At 40.4% G+C, this 21140-nt stretch overlaps 2 protein-coding genes across 2 annotated transcripts in view; both read left to right on the top strand.

The window, feature by feature from the left end:
• LOC145402040 (nucleoprotein TPR-like) overlaps positions 1 to 9510 on the top strand; it is a 92050-nt gene extending 82540 nt beyond the window's left edge. The window contains exons 38-41 of the mRNA XM_080274137.1: positions 890 to 1006; positions 2308 to 2511; positions 3377 to 3694; positions 8163 to 9510. Coding sequence (XP_080130263.1) covers positions 890 to 1006; positions 2308 to 2511; positions 3377 to 3694; positions 8163 to 8329 — 806 coding nt within the window. The 3' untranslated portion in view covers positions 8330 to 9510. The remainder of the gene's footprint in view (positions 1 to 889; positions 1007 to 2307; positions 2512 to 3376; positions 3695 to 8162) is intronic.
• A 9092-nt stretch (positions 9511 to 18602) lies between these two features.
• The window catches only part of Mtr4 (exosome RNA helicase Mtr4), a 32369-nt gene continuing 29831 nt past the window's right edge, over positions 18603 to 21140 (top strand). The window contains exons 1-2 of the mRNA XM_080274277.1: positions 18603 to 18719; positions 20299 to 20418. Coding sequence (XP_080130403.1) covers positions 18613 to 18719; positions 20299 to 20418 — 227 coding nt within the window. The 5' untranslated portion in view covers positions 18603 to 18612. The remainder of the gene's footprint in view (positions 18720 to 20298; positions 20419 to 21140) is intronic.

Genomic DNA, 21140 nt, shown 5'->3' with positions numbered 1-21140 from the left:
ATACCCGTACAACAACCCCACAGAATCAGTTGCTTAGCTATGGGTGATTGATCTGTGTGGCCAGACAGACTGGGTTAAGCCACATCACCACCAAAACAAGGTTCAGGTTATAAGGCAGTTGTGGTTGACTGACCAAACGACCACATAAAAAAAGTGTTCATCTGTTATATGATTTACTTAAACTGATTTAATTGTTTTAGTGATTAATAATACAATAGAAGAACATTTAGAGTAGCTACCCCTTATACACTAAAGTAGGTACAGTATGTAATGAATTAGACTTGACTGTCACCATCCAGTGTTGTAAATGGTTTCCTGGGTTACAGGAAACCATTAGCCTTGTCACTCAATTTAGAGCCACATGAAGTGGAAAGCAGAGTAATAAAAAGGGTCAGGAAGGATGGGAAAATTAGAAGAAAGGAGGCAGACAAAAAAAGAGAATGATAAACTTGAAGGAAGAAGTAGGTAGTGCTACATCATGGGAGTAGATGATGGTCGCTACCGCCTACCACCGCCAAGTTAGAGTAAAAAAGTTATCTGGTGTTGTTGACAAGTGATTGAGTTGGCTGGATGAATTTTGTGTGGAGAAGTTTATGACCAGGGTTTGTCACCCCATTTTAGCTGGACAGTCATTGGATTGATTCTGTCAGATTGGTGAGTGTGAAGCTGTATGCAGAATGTTTTTTGATGTATCAGATGGAGCCAGGATTCTAGAGACTTGAATGTTGAGTAAATGGGAGTGTGGCTCAGTCAGTTGGGTAAACTTTGGTTAGTATCTCATTATCAGGTCTTTTCTGGCTCTCTGAATCCTGCTTTATACCCTACATTGGGGTAGGGAAAGGAGGGCAGGATAATGATGATAGTATTGATGTGTTTGTGTGTGATGCAGGTGGGCTGGCGCAGATGGCGGAGGGTGGACTGATTGACGACACGCGAATGGATCTGGCCCAGCTGGACGATGCCACACGGTCCCACCCCAGCACACCACTGCCTCGCTCACCAGCAGGTTGGTGCTGGTTATGGTCAGTTTGATCATGCCTGACAGATTTGCACTCCCCTTTAACCAGTTACTTGTTATTTCTATCTATCTTTATCTGTGTGTCTATCTGTCTTTCCATCTATCTGTTGCCAGGCACCTTAATCCTGAAAATGGTGGCCACAAACAGTACCTCCATGTTGCCGTGTCCTCTGTCATTTGACTGCCTACCATCCAGCTCACACTCCCTTGTCTCATATATGTCTGCACTCCATCCTTCCTTTTCATCCTTGGTCTCCCCCTCCACATCACTCACATACACTCATCTAGTCAGTCTCTTGTTCTCCAAAAAAGCCTCAGACCTGGGTGGTGAGAATGATGTGAACATGAGTGAGGACAGGGTTAAGTATTTCAGAGTGTGACAAATGTTTTATAAATCCTATAGCTGTGTTCTGAATGGCGTAGGAGAGTACTTAGCCCCTCGCCCCTCTCTCTCTCATTTAAGGTATTGATCATGCACATTTTGCTTTCGTGTTCTCGCGTACAGTATATCGCAGTATTTATAATCGTCACAGTGGTTTGCATCAGGAACATACCAGAGGATATTGAGGTGTGATGTGCAGAGTAAATTTCCAAAGAAGAGGTGTTTCAGAATCTTCAAAGCTACCTGGAATATAACTCTGAATTTCCAAAGTGTGAGACGTATTTCATGAATATCTCTATCTCTGTCTATAGCCCGACGCCCTAATCCCACAAAGGGTGACTGCAGACAAAACACCTCCAAGTCTCTCTGTCACCCACCATTTGACTGCTCTTCCCCCAGCTCACTCCCCCCTCCCTCATATACCTCTCAACTCCATCCCTCCACCTCATCCTCAGTCTCTCCCTCCCTCCACTTCACCTTGTACACCCTCTTAGTCAGCATTAATGATTGGCTTAAATGATGGGTAATTTATGGCATAGTTCATTAGGCATACGGTTGATTACTTCTTCCTCTGGCATGATTCTTTTCTCTTGCTCTGTGAACCCTTCCTCTCCCCATCTTTGAATGGGAAAAAAGGTCATGATCAATAATGTTACTTCTCTTTCTTCCATTTCCCCAATTAATATTTCTTGATCATACTCATCCCATTGATAGTAGAGAAAAATAGGATGATGGTGATGATAGAAAAAATGTGATGGTGATGATGATGATGATAATGAAAAAAGTGATGGTGATTATCATTCATATCCCCTAGTTGTATTTCCAGATACCTGGTAATACATTTACCACTTTTAATAGTGGAAAATATGATGATGATGATGATGATGATAAACACCTATACACCCAGGTGATGCAGGTGGTGAGGGTGGTGTGAGCACAAGTGAGGGTGAGGCGGGACCGCGGGACCCAGCACCACCACCACCACCCCCTGCCATCATGGTGACTGGCGCATCACAAGACGACGCGGCACACGACGCAAACGACACCTTCCCTGAGGCAGACTCGGTGGCTGCTGAGGTGGGGGAGGACCAGGCCACTCCACATTCACAAGGTTGGTAATCCTCTCTTATGGTTAGGGCTACAGGAGTCAGTTTATTTTCATCTGACAGAACTGGGCAGTGAGGTGGAGAGGGGGAGAGGGAGGGGGAGGCCAAGGATGAGATGGAGAGATGGAGAGGAGAGGTATATGAGAGAGGGGGGTGTGAGCTGGGAGCAGGGCAGTGAAATGGCAGGGGACAGAGCGACATAGAGGCGATTTGTTTGTGGCCACCCCTTACGGGATTAAGGCATCTGGCAATAGATAGAACCGGGCCACTCACGACTTCATTACTGAGCCGTAGTTGCGTGAAATTCATTGAACCTTCATTATGAGGTAGGAATGAGTCTCCTTGGTTACTTGCCAAATCAAACCCCAGCCTGACTACATCCAGCCATGAACTAGGCTGAAAGGGGCCCAGGACCTTTGTCAGATTTAAAGAAACCAACTGACTAGAAAAGGGTATGTGAGAGAGGTGGAGAGAGGGAGACTGAGGATGAGAGGAAGGGATGGGTGGAGAGGTATTTGAGGGAGAGGGGTGTATGACTTGGAGAGAGGGCAGCCTGATGGTGGAGGACAGGACGGCGGCATGGAGGTTATTCATTTTTGGTTACAACTTAATGAGGCTAGAGTGTCCGGTGATAGACGTTTTCCAAAATACCACAAGTTTTTACATACAACAGATACTGTAGACGCAGGAAAGTGGTAAAGGAGCCTTGTAGGTACCAATAGAACTGAAAAAGCAATCTGTTTGTAGTCTGCTGTAGTCTTAATGGCAAAAAAGGCATATATGGTGGGGATTACTGTGTTTGTTGTTATACTGTTATGATATAATGACGTATAATACTTTATTCCACCCAAAACTAACCTCCTACCACAGTAATTGACCCAGAGGATGAGGAAGAGGAAGAAGAGGATGCTGAAGGTGAGGAGGAGGAGGAAGAGGAAGAGGAGGAGGCTGAAGCAGAAAGCCAGGCGGGCGAGGCAGAGCAGACACGTGCGGGTGGGGAGGCGGAGCACCAGGTGGGCGGGGAGGCAGAGGAGGGCGGGAGCAGCAGCAGCAGCAGCAGTCAGCCAGCCCAGGAAGTTTCCAGCCACACCCAACCCACACCCAGCCCAACACAGCCATCGTCCACGCAGCAGCAGCGCCGCATCACACCCATCGTGTGGAATGACTCACCGCAGCGCATGCATAGAGGTGGGTGGTTGTGGTGGTTGTTGTTGCTGTTGTTTTTGTTGTTGCCAACTCATATGATACATGAACCTGGTGGACGGCAGGTTAAAGTTGTCCATTTCCTCCAGTCAGCCATCCTCATTGCAGAGGACTGGGAGGGAGTTGAGGGATGTTTGTTGTTGTTGTTCTTCAGTAATGCTGGTCTGTCTGGTTGAGCAGACCCATCAACTGCAGGCAAGCAGCTGCCCTTGCAGGGCTGTTCCATGCAATGTGTTGACATTCCCTTGTGGTAGACAGCACCTTGTCACAGCCAGACCCAGGAGAGAGTGTGGAGGCTTGGTTCCTGGATGGACATTGCATATACAGTAAAAGTCCTCTCATTTGGCATCTTCGGGACCAAGCAGGTGCCAAAAGAGCAGAAACTGCCAGATGACCAGGAAAACCTGCCAGAAAGTTTCTATCAATCATGATCGGTCACCCCAGTGCAGTCACAGTGTCTACCAGGTATTATTGGTCATCTCTAAGCACTGAATATTTTTAAAGCAGCTTATATTTAATACTGTATATTTAATGATACAATACACATGAACTTACTTTAGCTTAGGTGTATTTATGTATGTACACCGAGAAATAGCATGACAAAGTTTCCAAACTTTCAAAGGTCCCGCTCACTAAACCAAACACACGAGTTATGATGACTGATGGTGCATGCATTGTTGGCAAGCAGAAATCAAGCCCAACTTTAAAACACACTAAGCTATAGGTGAACTGTTCAAATTTTCCTGCTAAATTGGACTTCAATACACACTAAATATAGAAGAAAATGTAATATTTATTGATGCTAAATTATTATGAGAAGCTTTAAATTATTATGAAACATGCTAGATCTAGCACCAACAGTGCCGTATTGGCAACTATGGGCGCACAGGTGCCTATTAGCTCAGCACGTGTGCCGGAAGAGCAGAGAACTTTCGTAATGGAACTATTTATGAAAACCACCGAAAGACCGAACATACTGTAAGACCAGATGCTGAGAAGACTGTTACTGTACATCTCCACCCAGTTAACAAGGGAACCATAGTGGGCTTCACATCACCCCATTGTTTGGGTGTATGGTTACCACTCAGTGTTGTAAATGATGTCTTTGGTTACAGGACACCATTAAAAAGTAAGTAACATTAAATGTAAGTGAGTGTCTGATGGTCACCACCACCTGCCGTTGGTGAGGGATGTAGTGGCTTTGATTTTTTTTGGACCTCATAATTTGATTTTTTAAATTTTACAGATATTTTCTTTGATATCAAGTGAATGGAGGAGGAGAATTATTTTTTCTCTCCTAACATATTTGTAGCCTAATAGATGAACAAACGGATCTTGTGGAGTTATTTTCAAATTTTAAAATTCACCTTTGCAGCAATAAACAGTTTATATATATTTATATACTGTATTGTATGTGTATATGTATTCCTGCTATACTGGTAGTGTAATCCATGCAGACAAAATCAGACAAATATAACCAAACCCAGTTGGGTCAAAGTCAGTAGAGAAGGAGAAAGATGCACAGCTAGCAGATTCAAGTGTACTGTACAAAGACACTGTATCGCTGTGTTGCAGATTTTTTACTTTTATACAGGTCTTTTATTTAAAAATACTGAAACTACTGACTGATGAACACTACTGAATGGAGATTTTGAAAATGAGTGTGTATTTCTCTGGAAAAAGTAGTCAGCTAGTCTTGGTTCAGGCAGTTTCTAGTGAAGAATTGGGGGAATGTGTCAGATTTTTTTTCTGCAAAAATACAGTACAGTCAATTTTCAAGTAACACAGATGTTATGGGCTGGACAAGGACCATGGTACTCAAGCCTGCATCGCTCGCACAGTACGTTTGCATGTACAGTAAGCTCGCCCCGAATGCGCTCGCAATTATACGTGGTTAGTGCTGGGATACGTATGAGACATTGTAAGATTAAAGAACCATTACAAAAACTATAAATTTACGCAAGAGAGGTGGCCTCTGAAAGGCCAAATCCTTGAACATCAACGCAGCATCACGCACGGTTTGTTTTGATCACGTGATCGTGTCCTGCTTTTCCACAGTACTTTATTTATAAGTTAAATATTTACATTACTGTTCTGGTAAGTTTATGTAAAAGTTAAAGTACTATTAAATAACGTTAAAGCAAGAAATAAAGTCTTATAACCAGTTTACCTGATGGGCATCGGAAAATTGCCTCTTTTATTTGTTCGATAAAGATTTGCTGCACTGATTTTCCACACTACTGTATTTGTAAGTTAAATATATACCGTTCTGGTATGTAAGTTAAAGCACTTAAATAAAGTTAAAGCATTAAGTAAAGCTTTGTAACCAGTTAGCCTGATTTATATGATTACCTATGATCAGCGGGTGTATCGGTACACGGCTAGCACTAAATATCGTGCCACCGCTAGCACCAATAAAATGTATCGTCGCACTGCTGGCCACCAATTTAATGTATCGGTACACGGCTAGCACTAAATATCGTGCCACCGCTAGCACCAATAAAATAATGTAGCCGTTATGGAGTAGCAGTTGACTACATATTAAGTGTTCTGCTGTATAGTATAACTAGACCACCGTGTTGGATCGACGACACTGTCTGTAGTACACGTCAGCTCCCCTCGACTGTTACTGCCCGACACTTCCCACCAAAGGTCCTCTGCCACGAGAAGGTGGAAGCTGGTCTGTTATTAAGTGGTAGCGTAAGGTGACAGAAATGAGCAGATTAAATCTCTCTTTATTGGGTACAGAATAATATAACTGCGACCCGAGAGATATGTAGGAGCGACACCACCTCCCTTTATAACTGTAAAACGGCCTCTGACGCTGTACAGTCACCGAGCCGGACAAGGGCGCGGTGCTTAGGTCAGCTAAAAAGTGAGGTGCCGAGCATTACATATACTCTGGGCTTATGCAAAAAGTAGAGATAAATGACAACTCTACCAGCATATTATACACCTCTATAAAATGGTATTAAGTACATTCACATATACCAACATAATAAATGGTTCCCCAGGACTTTACACTTACGCACTTATTCAGATATCTTTTCACTTCTCCTAACCTTCTTTTTATAATTGAAACAGGGTGGCCCTTGTGGTCTGCCATCCACCTTCTTCCTATACCACAGCTAACAGCAAAATGATATTTGGTTGTTCATCATTCACACTTCATTACACACTGTTAATTATGACTAAACAGCTTTAAAAATTATTATGTAAAATGTGTGATACTACAACTTCATATGGAAAAAGATGTTGACACCAGAACACGGGTTCCGAGACAATTCTCCGTCACGTCAATTCGCCATCAGACAATTCCCCGTCAAAACATGGACGATTCCCCGTCAGGACAATTCGCATCCTGAACGATTCCCTGTCATTTTATAAATATACTTATTTCGCCTTTGAATTATATTCTGTCGTCACCCACAGCTGTCTTCATTAATGACGGCTAATTGTCTTGTTATTGTTGTGTTGGCGAATTGACTTGACGACGAATTGTCCCGAAACCAATCGACATCGGAATGTTGCCTTGTGTTTATGTATTTGTGTGTTGAAGTTTTGCTGTGCAGTACTGTATTTGTAAGGTATAAATTTAAGTAAACCTTCTAACCACTTAAAGTGCTTCATATTGATTACCAATGGCAGATAACAGCAAAACACCACATTTAGGGGGTCTAGGGAGCCAAATAAGTAGTTAAAACTTACGTGGTTTTGCGCCGAACGTGCCATGGTTGGAACCAAACCCTCGCGTTAGGGGCAAGCTTGCTGTATGGCGGTACAGTGTGGTCTTACCACTTTCCTTCACATGTACCCTTTCATACCACCCAAGCCCACATAAATTACCCCCTACTTATACCCACCATCAGGTAAAACATTAAACCCACATAAATTACCCCCTACTTATACCCACCATCAGGTAAAACATTAAAAGAGATACAGACTGTACTGTATAACTGTATTGTAATTATGAACATGAATGGTATTATAATAACATTAACAAAAAACAAAAGGGTAGCTAAATACAAATGACTGACGCAGTGAAATAACAGAGTTGACCTCGTCCTTGGATGTGGATGTACCTGGATGTAAGCCAGCCAGACATGGTGAGTCTGGTGGGTGACATCACCATGTGTGACTTTCAGATTGTGTTGCCTGGCCAGCCAACACTTCCCACATAAGCTCAAGATTTTCCCCATGTTGATTATAACCTGTCGCATTATGCTGACCTTAAAAGTACAAAAGTTTATTACTCAAAGATTGACTGTAATCTGTTTTTTCACAGTGCTGTACTATTTTCATATCTGATTAGACAGACATGCAGGGCAGGGCAAGACAAAACAAGACAGGGAAAGCAAGGCAATGCAAGGCAGGCAGGCAGGCAGGCAGATACAAATGGAGAGTGAAAAAGGGAGGCTTACAGTGAGAGCCTCTCATACTGTGTCCACAGGAGGACGAGGGTACATGAGCCGAGGTGGACGAGGACTGCTGAGAAACCCGAACATGGCCGGGCGCGGATTCAACCCACAGATGCATCCCTCTATGATGTCCCGTGGTTCGCAGAGGGCACGCAGGTCTCGTCCAGGCCTTTTCTCCCGGGGGCCGCCACACCTGCAGTGATTCCTGTATTGTGGAAATCTTAGGCCTTTACTAGTGGTAACTTAAGAGGTTCTCAAGCACCCTATGCTTACCAATCTGTTCCTGCATATGGGAAGTAAATAATCTCTTCTGTGTTATTATACAGCTTGTGTCAGTACCGTATGCTCTTGTTATACAATTGCTTGGTATATGATCATTCACCGAAATGATCAGTAAAGAATTTAGGATCTTTTTTTATTTATGATCAGTTTTTAATTTATATGATTACTGTGATGCCTAAAATTTTTTGTTGTGTGATTGCCTTTATCACTTCTGTGAATCACCACAAGACCAAATTCGTTATATGATTAGTTTTCAAAATCACACCTTAATTGTAAAAAGAGGGCCTGCAGTATTACAAAGGCATAAGTATCAGAAGTGAATACAGGTAGTAATACAAATCGCAAAGGTAGAGGTGTTGGGGAACGTCTGTAGTTTGTACTGGAACCTGTAGCCCGGATCCACGAACAAGGTTACGATACACACTTGTATCTTGGATATTGCTGAAAGAACAGGAAATGTAGGAAGGTACTGCATTCTCCTTGTCATTACTGCAGAAACTATAACATAACCTTTCATGTCATCATCATCATTATCATTCACATCTCTTTTCACACACTAAGATGGGATGAGGTAGAATCTGGAATTGAAAAATAAATAAATAAGATGGAGAAGCTAACCAAAATCTAGCCAATTAAATGGACCATACTCTCACTCACTCAACATTCAAGCCTCTGGTATTATTAGTAGGTTTTATAGAGAAGCAAGACATAGGGAAAAAATCTACACTCTTTTACCATCCTTCCTTTGAAATACAAATGCCAGTTACGACAGGGAGGTGATCACGTGTTTGTGAATCAAGGTCCATACTCCCTAACACCTTTTCCTAGGCAACTTATTTTGTCCATTACACCTTGCTGCCCATCTTCCTATTACATAAATCTAATATTGCCATACTCTGCATCGATAATGTGCGAAAGGATATTGACCAGCGCTATCCAGAAATAAATCACCAAGGAAGAAGTGTTAGGGACTCCATAAGTGATGATAATACAGGGCTAGTTGGCATAGTGGGCTTCATAGTATATCTTCCTTAGTGATGTAATTAGCTATTATATCTTAACATGCTTCTGTATGTTGTTTATATAAAAAAGTAAATTAATCCATCCTCTATCACGTTTTCTTTTTCCTTGCATTTTAGACCTTGCCTCACCTCATCTTCATGTGGTAAAGGGATGATGATGGTGATGATGATGATTAGTATTGAAAGTTTGAATCAAGAACATCTGTATATCTATCTTTTTATGTGTCTGTCTATAGCCAGATGCCATAATCCCATAAGAGTGGTCAGTTGTCTTTGAGTTAGTTGTTTTATGGGGAGGGGCACTAACCCTCCATCAGCCCACGACACAGGGAACATATGGGCTGACTATATGGTTACCACCCAGAGCTGTAAATGGTTTTCTGACTTACAGGAAAACATCAGGCTTGTCATTGAGTGTAAAGCCACCTGAAAAGGAAAGAGGGTAATAAAAAGTGACAGGAAAGATGGGAGAAAGGAGGACAGACAGAGAATGATAAAGGTGAAGCTAGAAGTAGGCAGCATTACATCAGGTGAGTGGATGATGGTTGCTGCCACCTATCACCATCAAGAACATACAAGACATTATTCAGGTGTAATATGCAGAATAAACTGCTAAGGAAGAAGTGTTACACATTCTCCAAAGCCACTATAATATGACCCTTGAGCAGAAACCTCTCTCTCTTTTATGTTCAGTCGTTTCATTTATACAGTAAGGTCTCATTTTAAATTGCTTATTGGGTAGAACACTCCAGTTGGTTCAATCCCTGGGAGTTGACTGGGAATTGTTCTAGTATGTAATGTCAACAAGGAAGGTAAGCTGGTCATCTGTCCTTAAATGTACTGAATTAAGATAACCTGGATTTGCACTCCAGCACTTCAAAGTGAGTACAGTGGGATTTTTATTTTTAAGCATAAATTAGTCTAGAGTACTGTATATTATAGAAAAATTGTCTGTTAAGGTTCTGTTGTTACCAATAAAGCTGATTTACCAGTTTCCCCAAATTTACAGTCAGGATTGATATTTATAAAAATATATATATATATATATATATTTCATCATCATCCTACCTCACCTTCCCAACCATTGGTAGGGTGAGGTAAATAAGATTTTAGAATTTAAATTGAATTTTTTAGTTATTTATTCCAGTTTACATTAAAATATCATCCACACTGTTAGCCTGTTATGCCATGCTAATATCTGTACCAGGCTGCAGAAACAGCTGGTCACACACAACATAGCAGTCACACAGGAGGGTTGTTGTTGAGTACAAGTTTCTCATTTATCCATGGTTGGAAAAATTACCCAGTGTGGCAGTACTTTGATAGAATACCTTCAGACTCTGGCAAAGGATGTGGAGCAAAGAACAATTAATATAACTACCGTTGTTTCAACGTCTTGTAAGAACAGGGAGGGAGAGATGCCAGTAGGCCTAGCTCCATATGCTGAGGAGTACCATACCTACAATTTATACTTTTTTAAAGCAGTAAGCTAAGTGCAGTCTTTGGAAACATGTTGATTACAGTAAAAAAAAAAAAGTTATGATGCTTATCTGAAGCAAGTGTTTATTGTTTGTTAGAAAGCAAAAATTGTCATTTTATTGTGAGAACAGTGAAAAGTGAAATTACAAAATGGGAGGTCACTGTAATATATTTAATAATACAAGTGGTGTATACTGTATATTGTAAGATGTGTATATTTTGTTTCTGGTAGACAGACAATGCTGAAGGCTATGTCAGCAATTTTGCTTCATTTTATCTTCTTTTCCTTTATTTCGGATGTAAATATGAAACTGATTTAAAGCAGTTTTTTTTCTTTAAAATATTATTATTTAAATCAGTTATGATTCAAATGAAACAACCCAGTTGACAGTGTTCATATTAACACATTCATTCTGATAACATAGTTTGTATGGTGCTTGGTACAGCTAGAAAGTGTTCTTCAGCGTAGGAACGATCTTACACTGGAGGGGTTAGTCAAGGCAGTATTTAACCCTTCCATTTCAAGAAGTCCCTTTGGAACTGAAGAAAATCATCTGAAAAAAAAAGAAAAAAAATTATTAGTAAATACATCATCAGGCTGAAGGGGTTCAAGTAAAAAAAAGTGTTACTTTGAAACATCCATGACTTATAAATGAGAACTTCCCATTTTTAATGTAGCGAGAATTTAAGCTTAGGATTAAGGTGAGAAATTAAGATGATACATTTATGTTGTCCTGAATGTGCTGACGTGGACCATATACATTCATTAGTTTTCATTCACCACATCTTTAAGTGGTAAGGAGGGTTGCATTGTAAGTGGCTTTGGAAATTTCCCAACATCAGTTCCTTAGTAGTTGATTCTGCAGATTACACCTCATTATCATCTGTGTTATTAGTGCAAATTATATCTATTAAAACACTATACGTAAATTACAAGTGAGTGTTAAGGTGTAATTAAGTCTGTGTATTTCACCGTAGTATACTTGTGTATGTTATTACTGCAGGCTGTGTTAATAATAAAACAATATAGATAACATATAAAACTGTGTTCAGGTGTATTATATACACACTACACCTCAGCATCCTTGTCTGAGTTAGGGTGCAGCCACACTTGCCCAAAACATGTGATCGAGAAGATGAAACGAATCGCAGGGTTAAAGCCGCTGCAATATCAGAGTCTGTGTGTTGGGTGGACTCCAAAGCTCATTTCCTCTTGTCTGTCACATGTTTGGAGCAAGTGTGGTCACACCCCCAGAGATGCACACTACAACACTATTCAAACAGTTCAAAGTTCCATTATGACCTGTAATGCTGAATTCCTTGTTTCCTCCAATTTAAAGTACTATGATAATTTTACTTTAACTTGGCTTAGAATCGCCATCTGTATCTTGAATTTTGAGCTGTGACACTAGAGTATGGTGCCAGTCACAAAAAAGTGCTGTGAAGGATATAGACCTATACTCTTGTCTTCCTCACTAAGTTTCATGAGTCAATCTACAAAAGTATAAAAATCTGAGCTAAGTTAGAGTAAAAAGAATAAAGTTATATGGAAAAAGTTGTGATGTTTTGTAGCACACCATTGGCATAATGAGGGCTGCTGTACAGTGCTTGTAACATGATAAACAATATGGCATTTTTCTTGGTAGCATTATTTGAATACCATATATATATATATATATATATATATATATATATATATATATATATATATATATATATATATATTTTAACATTTGCCTCTTATTTTGGATATTATATTAAGAAGGGCAGCTTAGGATTGGATGATGGATGGATTAAGAACTGCTGGAGGGTAATCATATAGCCTTCATATGGACATCTGGTGGTCTAGTGGGTTCAGGCACTCCAATTGGATTTCTCGAGTGGGATTGGTTGAGGTTTTTCACATACCACGTAGTTGCAAGTGGCTGGACATTCTTGCCTTAAATATCAGGACTGGTAAGCCTAGTCTGGGACCCTACGCTTCTGATGGGACAACAAAGGATTGGATGATAGGCAGACAGAAGTGCATTTTGAGTTGATGCTGAATATGCAAGCCCCAAGCACCAATAATTAAAAAAAAAAAATTATATATATATATATATATATATATATATATATATATATATATATATTTACAGATAGCTAGATAGAAGTGTATTATAAAGTGATGGTATAGTGGAAGGTGAGGGTGAATAATGGTGCATTTGTAGATATAATCACTTAATTAGTTTTATTTTTAAGTGTTATTTTTATACTTAATTGTATGAAGTGCAGGTCAAGAGCACTGGTACGAAGCGTCATATTTTTAGTGGCATAGACTTCATAGCACCTCTTCCTTTATGTTTTATACTGCATATTAAACCTCAATAGCCTCTTCTATGTTCTATCTATCCATCTATCTATAGCCAGATTCCATAATCGCATAAGGGGTGGCCGTTTGTATTTGAGGTAGTGGTTTTATGGGGAGGGACACTAACCCTCCGCCAACCCACTTGTTGAAACATAGGGAACATGTATGAGTTGGTTATATGGTTACCACCCAGCACTGAAATGGTTTCCAGGCTTACAGGAAACCATTAGGCTTGTCACACAATGTAAAGCCACTTGAAAAGGAAAGAAGAGTAATAAAAGGTGACAGGAAAGATGGGATACATAGGAAGAGAGGAAGGCAGACACAGAAAAAGAATGATAAAGATGAAGGAAGAAGTAGGCAGCACTACATCTTGTGAGTGGATGATGAAATAGGAAGAGAGGAGGACAGACACGGAAAAAATGATAAAGGTAAAGGAAGAAGTAGGCAGCAGGACATCAAGTGAGTGGATGATGCAAACTATGCTAGTATTAAAATGATATACAGCAAATAACATACAAAAGAATGTTAGGGCGTGAAAAGCAAACTAAATCACTAAGAAATCACAAGGAATTAGTTTGTATTTATGGATCATATTGTAGGCAGCATAAGTGGACATTGGCACATCATCCACAGAAATTAATGTTGCAAATTACATTATGTTTTCTTGTATGCTGCTTATATGAGTTTAACCCTCTCTAATATTATCTTGTTCCATTTTAATCTTTGCTTCTTACTGGCAACTTTAGTCTTCTTGAGGGAAATGAAGTCACAGTATGCATAGTGAGGCTGGATAGTGAGGAAATGGAAAACGTGGGTGCATTTCAGTACATGGGTAGTGTGATGAGTAAGGATGGAAGTTTAGAGGATGAAATGCTTGAAAGGGTAAAACAGGGAAGAAAGGTTGCTGGTTCTTTGAAAGCAGTGATAAGAAACAGGGAAGTGAGCTTTGAAGTAAAAAAGTTACTACATGGCAGTATTGTGATACCAGCTTTAATGTATGGAAGTGAAGCTTGGACGTTGTTGGAAGGACACAAGTCAAGAGTGAGAGCAGTGGAAATGAGTTATTTAAGAGGAGCATGTGGAATTACATGGAGAGACAGACTGACAAACGAGGAAGTGAAGGAACATTGTGGTGTGGATGTGGATGTGATAGGAAGCATCTGGAGAAACACGCTCAGGTAGCTTGGCCATGTGGAGAGAGAGAGAGAAAGATGAACAAGGAGAGTGTGTGTGAGTGATGTGGAGGGGGTAAGGTGGAGGGGAAGTCTGACGACGAGATGGAGTGGAGAAGTGTACGAAAGAGGGGGGGTAGTTGGGGAGGGGAGGGCAGGAAAATGGCAGGGAACAGGGTGGCAGGGAGGCAGTTTCTTTGTGGCCACCCCGTACAGGATTAAGGTGTCTGGCTGTAGATAGATAGGTAGATGGATAAAGTGTTCATCTTTGGAAAAGACACCTCATGTTGAGGCAATTAATATAGGCTGTTTTTTTTTTTTTTTTTTTTTTTTTTTTTTTTTAACACTAGGGTAGTGGGGGTGCTCACCATCCACTCACTTGATGTAGTGCTGCTCTCAGGTGTCTGCCCCCCCTCTCCTCCATCCTTCTTTCCTTCCATCCTCTTCTATCTTTCTTTCCTTCATTCTTTCCTTGTCCTTCTGCCTATGGGTGACTTTACACTCCCTCTTCTGTCTTTCTTTCCTTCATTCTTTCCTCTTCCTTCTGCCTGTGGGTGACTCTACACTGAGTGACAAGCCAAATGGTTTCCTGTACACCAGGAAACCATTTACTATGCTGGGTGGTAATCATATAACCAAATTATGGCACCTGGTGGTTTAGTGGGTAATCAAGGTGCTCCAATCAGATTGAGCCTGTGCAGGTTTATATCCAAGGGGTGGTTGGGGTTTATTGCTCATGTAATGCCACTCAGGGATGAGTGAGGCTGGTCACTCTCATCTTAAATGTCAGGACCAACTTGCCTAGCCCTGGGCTCCTATGCTCCTCATGGGGCAATGTGGGATTGGATGATGGATGGATGGATTAAAATCACCTTGTAAAAGCATGAAATAAATATGGGTATGACCAGAATGAAGGGATTAATATCAACATAATTTTCATCACTAACATGCAAGACAGTTTGGAGTTTTAATGTTCAGAATAAATTCCCAAGGAAGATGTGTTAAGAAATATCCAAAGCCATGTAGTATATGACCTTGTATAGTCTATTCAGCCTTTCACACAAATATATGTTTTTATATTTGATGCCATAACAAAACAATTTTATGTACATTAAAAAGTTCCTCTTGCACTCGGGGAAATAAACAAGCTTCCATAACCGTTAATATTCAGGTTATTAATCCTTCCTCAGTAGAGTCTAAAGGGGTTCAACTTAGACATTGCCATACTGAAAGGCTTAAGAATATCTGCTAAAAAGTCTGATAATGTTGCTCTCATGGATTGCCCTTAGGAAAAAGTAAAGTTTATCTGCAGTTTTTATTTACCAGTATTTTAATAATTTTGCCCAAGTTTTGTGTGTGTGTGTGTGTGTGTGTGTGTGTGTGTGTGCATGCATACATGTATGCATGTTTGTGTGTGTGTGTATGTACATGCATACATGTTTGTGCATGTGTGTATGTGAGAGAAAGAGAGAGAGAGAATTTGTGATGCAATTTGATTTGATTTGATCCGATACCACTTCTTGTATAGGCTGCTCCATTAGGCAAGGGAAGATTAATGTGTCATCATCATCATCAACATCAGCATCATTACCTCTTTTTCCCACCCTTCATTATATTAGTTTCCTGTGGATAAGAAAAATGAGAGATGGATAACAACTATGAAAAGAGATGGGGAGAGACAGTCCTCTTTCTAGACTTCTGTGCTCACTTCCTTAGTACTTAGGTTCTTATGACCCACTCTTGGCTAAATGAAATAATTTAGTGATAGCAGTAATGGAATACTAGGACTGTGCCAGCCCTGAAGAGGTCAGTGATACCAGTGTTATCACTCTCAGGTCCCAGTGACACACACTCATTTTAATAAAATCATCTGGCAATTGCTATATGATCTAATAAGGTCTAGCCCGGGGGAACTATTCCCTATTCCTTACCAGATTATTTCTACATAATATATGGTACAGTACGTTAATATATTTATGGTCTCCACCTTATGTTGGTGACCATATGGTATTAACTCGGCCTCTTCTCCTTTCATTTCTCCCGGACACCAGTTTGATGCCTTTTTCTTTTCCTCACCAATTCACTTCAGACTTGTATCAGTTGTTCTTGGGGCAAATACAATGAAGCATTTTTTCTCACCCCCACTTTTCCATTCAATAACCACACAAACATATTTCGTGAAATGTGACAGCATGAATCCATGGGTTTTACCAACTGCTGTGAGGAGGGGTGATGACAAGCACCTTCAGTGATAGAGATTTATTCAAGATCATTCTGCATTCTCCTGAAAATGTTGTATATCTGTCATTTCTATTATTCTTGTTGTCTATGTCAATATATAAAATGTATATATAAAAAAAAAAGGTGAAAATGTGAAATACTGATACTGCAGGTCAGAATGTCAGATGTGTTTAGAAAAATCTAAATGGGAAACAATATGCAATATATATACCGTAAATCAGACATTTAAATGACTGAAAAGTAATGACAGTACTCTCAGATCAAATGAGTTTTCACAAAATGAGTGAATGGTAGATGACAGGTTCCCATAGACTACATACCCAGAGCTCAGATTTTTTTTTTTTTTTTTTTTTTTTTTTTTTTTTTAATTCTTGACAACTACCGTGATTTTGTTCAGCTTAATAGACTTTCCAAACTGAATGGATCAGATATAGCCTCAATAAACCCCTTCAGTACCAGAGGCCTTCCTGAGTTGGCTAAAACAACCTGGTACCAACAAGAATGAAGTAAAAGAGACCATCTGGATTCATGGTCTGTAGTATCAGATCTTCCATCCACCCATCATTCAATCCTTTGTTGCTCCATCAGGTGTCTGGGGGCAAGGCCATTCAGTTCAGGCATTTAATACGAGGACCAGTCATCGTTCCATGAATAAATTTATATTGGCAATACACTAATCATTACCCCTATGATCTGAACCCTTATGGGCCACATCCAGTTGGAATGCCTTGACCCACTAGAGCACTAGATCTTACAATCAATGCAGTTATGCCATCTGTTTAATTGTATATCAATAGACATACGCCTTAATCCCAGGAGGGATGGCCACAGATAATTTGCCTCCATGAAGTGGTAGGTGGTGGTGACCATCATCCACTCACTTGATGTGGTGCTGCCTACTTCTTCCTTAGCCTGTATCATTCTTTTTCTGTGCCTGCCCTCCCTTCCTATTTCTCCCAGCTTAATTCCTGTCGCTTCTTATTGCTTTTCTTTTCTTCACAGGTGGCTTTACATTGAGTGACAAGCCAAATGGTTTCCTGTAAGCCAAGAAACCATTTACAACGCTGGGGGGTAACCATATAACCAAACCATACGTGCTCCCTACGTGTCAAGTGGGTTGGTGGAGGGTTAGTGCCCCTCCCTGTAAAACAAATAACTCAAAGTCAAATGGCCACCCCTTATGGGATTATGGCGTCTGGCAATAGATAGATAGACAGAGATAGTTACTCCTATCCTCTGGCATGTAGCTGCTGCTACTCCATTGCACGCCACATTCAGTCATTTATCTTTCCATACATTTACAAACAGGGTAATTGGCAACAGGGTCTGTTTGTTCAGTAGTATTATATAGTATTAGCATTTAAAACTCTACCACTGACCCACCCTGCCCCCTAATCTGGTTAGGAGATGCTGGAAAGCCTCCACAGCTCGCGAGAATACTTCCCAGCAAGCATACAGTTTAAGTTCATTCATCTCTATTCTGTTTAACTCATGTTCGGAACTGTTAAATGTCATTACAGTTCCTATTTTTGCTGTATCATATCTCTTTGCTCGTGTTCCAGTGTGGCGGAAGATTTATTTAATATTAACTGAGATTCCCATGTTCTATCTCCACTGCTCATAGTCTAGCATGTGTTCACGTGATTCTAACATAGCGCAGGATACCAAGAAGGCGCAATGGACGATGGCATTGGAGGCTTCGAAGCACATCCTCCATAACAAAATAATATTTTATGTATTGCACCATAACATTCGATTGTTATTTCTATTGTTTCATTGTTCGCCCAATTTGTATTACTACTATGCAATTGGGTATTGATGCATAATAAATCGCTGAGGAAGCATTGTTACAAAATCTCCAGACAGTATCACACTCTCAAAAAAGCGCACCAAGTAAACAAGCGTTGGAGGGGAGGCAGACTGATGGTTAGACAGCATGGCGTGTTTCGGAGAGGACCTTTTTGAATTTGTGGACGAGGATAATGAGAAACAAGTCCAGGTCCTTCCGGAAATTGAGGAAATTAGCCACGATGAGAACCTGAAGTAGGTGATGTTTGTGTAGCCTAATAGCTTTGTATGTTGCTGGGACGGGATGTGCCTACCTGCCAGAAAGTTGTCTGTGTGTTTTTAATAGATACCATGTTGGCTTTATTAATATACTAGATTGCCAGTTGGTCGAGCTGGCCTCAAAATTCGTTGGTCCCCAAGTTATTCTAGTAAGGGTAAAATTGGTTGGGTTAGGTTGAGAGATTAGGAATGATTAGGGTAGGTTAGGTTCTGTTAGATGTTAGGTTGATAAGGACAATGCCTGGAGTTGGATAGACCTGACATCTACTAGGTTTACTTTTTTGGACATTCTGCGGGAGAACTCCCATTAACAAATAATGAACATTTTGTGATGGATTATCTCTCATATTGTAGATTCACTTTCGACACCCAGATTCTGCGGAAATATCATTGGTAAATATAAATGACAGTGACCCAGAAATTCGAGCTGCTTTCTTATAGACCTACATTCTCAAGGAAAATAATTTTGGTATTGGATACCAGTAAACCTTAGGTGATTACCATTGATTTTCGATCGATAAATAATGGAGAACAAACAAAGTATACCCACTTAGCGATACGGTAGTACAGAAAGCCGCCTGAATTGTCATATTTTGATAATCAGATTAAGATATAGTGCAATTTAATCAGTGGTAACATGTCTGGCCATGTGGAGAGGATGGAGGGTGAAAGACTGACGAAGAGAGTGTATGTGAGTGAGGTGGAGGGGGGAATAGGGAGGGGGAGGCCGAGGATGAGATGGAGGGATGGGGTGGAGAGGTATATGAGAGATGGGGGTGTGAGTTGGGAGCAGGGCAGTGAAATGACAGGGGACAGGGCGACGTGGAGGCGATTTGTTTGTGGCCACCCCAAACGGGATTGAGGCGTCTGGCAATAGATAGATAGATAGATAGACCCAGTACCATACTGTATATTCCTTTTTTTTTTTTTATCTGTGTTAAATATTTATTGAATAATTATGAAATATTTAGGACTGATTTGATGAACAATTTACGTATGTGAGCATTGTATCCAAATCTACTCGTGATGAAGTAAGATTAGCCAGTTAGACTGTATTTATTTTTTCAGCACAAAATATGGGATATAGTGATGATGATCATGGTGAAGATAGGGTACAACAACAGAACTGTTCAAATTTAAGCCTTTAATGATAACTGATTATTATTTTTTTTTCCCTCTTGATAGTCCATCCTAATCTTGGAAACATTAAGTCCACTGTTATCTTAAACTGTGACTCCCCTGTGAGTGGTTTCCCTGAAGACAAGGCCTATACTATTTATACAGATGCCGGCACCATATGAAAAGGGTGAATAAGAGCTGATAGATGCTGGAGAGGTACACCATCACTGCATACATGCCTCAGCTCCCTCCCTTTCCCCCCAAAAGAGGATGGTGGAGTGCAGGAAAAAGGATACTTCAGCCTGTGGTCCACTGCATTCATGTCCAGTCTGCCTGGGATCACAAGAACAACAAGATCCAGTAACATATAAAAGGTAGACCTAAAAGTAGAATAACATCAAAAGCAACAATAACCCTTTTAATTCTGTGTTGGCAGAGCTGCCGAGGAGCTAAACCTGCTGCTAAACAAACGGTCTGCGGAAGAGGAGGACACCAAGATCAAAGGGGCCGTCAAGAAGCGCAGGTCCAATGTTGAGAGTTACAATCAGGAGCTCAAGTAAGTTCAGTAAACATGATGGTTGATATAAAAATGGTAAAAGTATTGGTGGTGTATCTTGATATCATAGAGTCAAGGAAGTACTGTATGCTCATATATTAAAGCTGTGTTTATTGCGAAGGTAGCACAGTTTTAGCTCAGCTTGAACCCTCTTTCATCTCTTCCCATACCAGGAAAAGATTCATGTCAGGCTGAAAGTGTTGTACTTTCACAGTAAACACAATTTCAGTATACAGATATATGTCATTTTTGGTATTGGTAACACCCAGTCACATAATCCTTTGTGAGGTGTAAGGACCCAATGTTACTGTCTATACAGCTACTGCTGTATAGCCAAAAACATTGGAGACTGTGATGCTGACATATGCTTTGGTTGCATAAAGATAAAAAATTCTCAAGCATCCCAATAGAACTATGAATTTAGCTGCCTCAAGCAGCCTTCATCCTGACTGGTGCCTGAGACTGTTTGACCAACGGGTGCCAGCTACCTAACTTACTGTGGCACTTGATTGTGTGGTAAAGTTCGATAGATCTATTTTACCACAAAAGACTGCAGAAAATTTTGTTTAGGTAGTTATGAATAAAAGTCATCCAGTGAACTGAGACAGTGTTTTGTGTTTCTGTACCAGATATGATCTTCACTTCTCCCCTTATTACTGTGAAGTACTGTACTGTATGTTGAAGATAATGGTAATGATGTGGCTGATGTTATGTATGCCTTA

This window comes from Coenobita brevimanus, chromosome 57 (assembly GCF_032717465.1).
Source record: "Coenobita brevimanus isolate Jiangsu-jjx chromosome 57, ASM3271746v2, whole genome shotgun sequence".
Lineage (NCBI taxonomy): Eukaryota > Metazoa > Arthropoda > Malacostraca > Decapoda > Coenobitidae > Coenobita > Coenobita brevimanus.
Note: the sequence above shows the minus strand (reverse complement) of the source record. Positions and strands in the feature narration are given on the sequence as shown.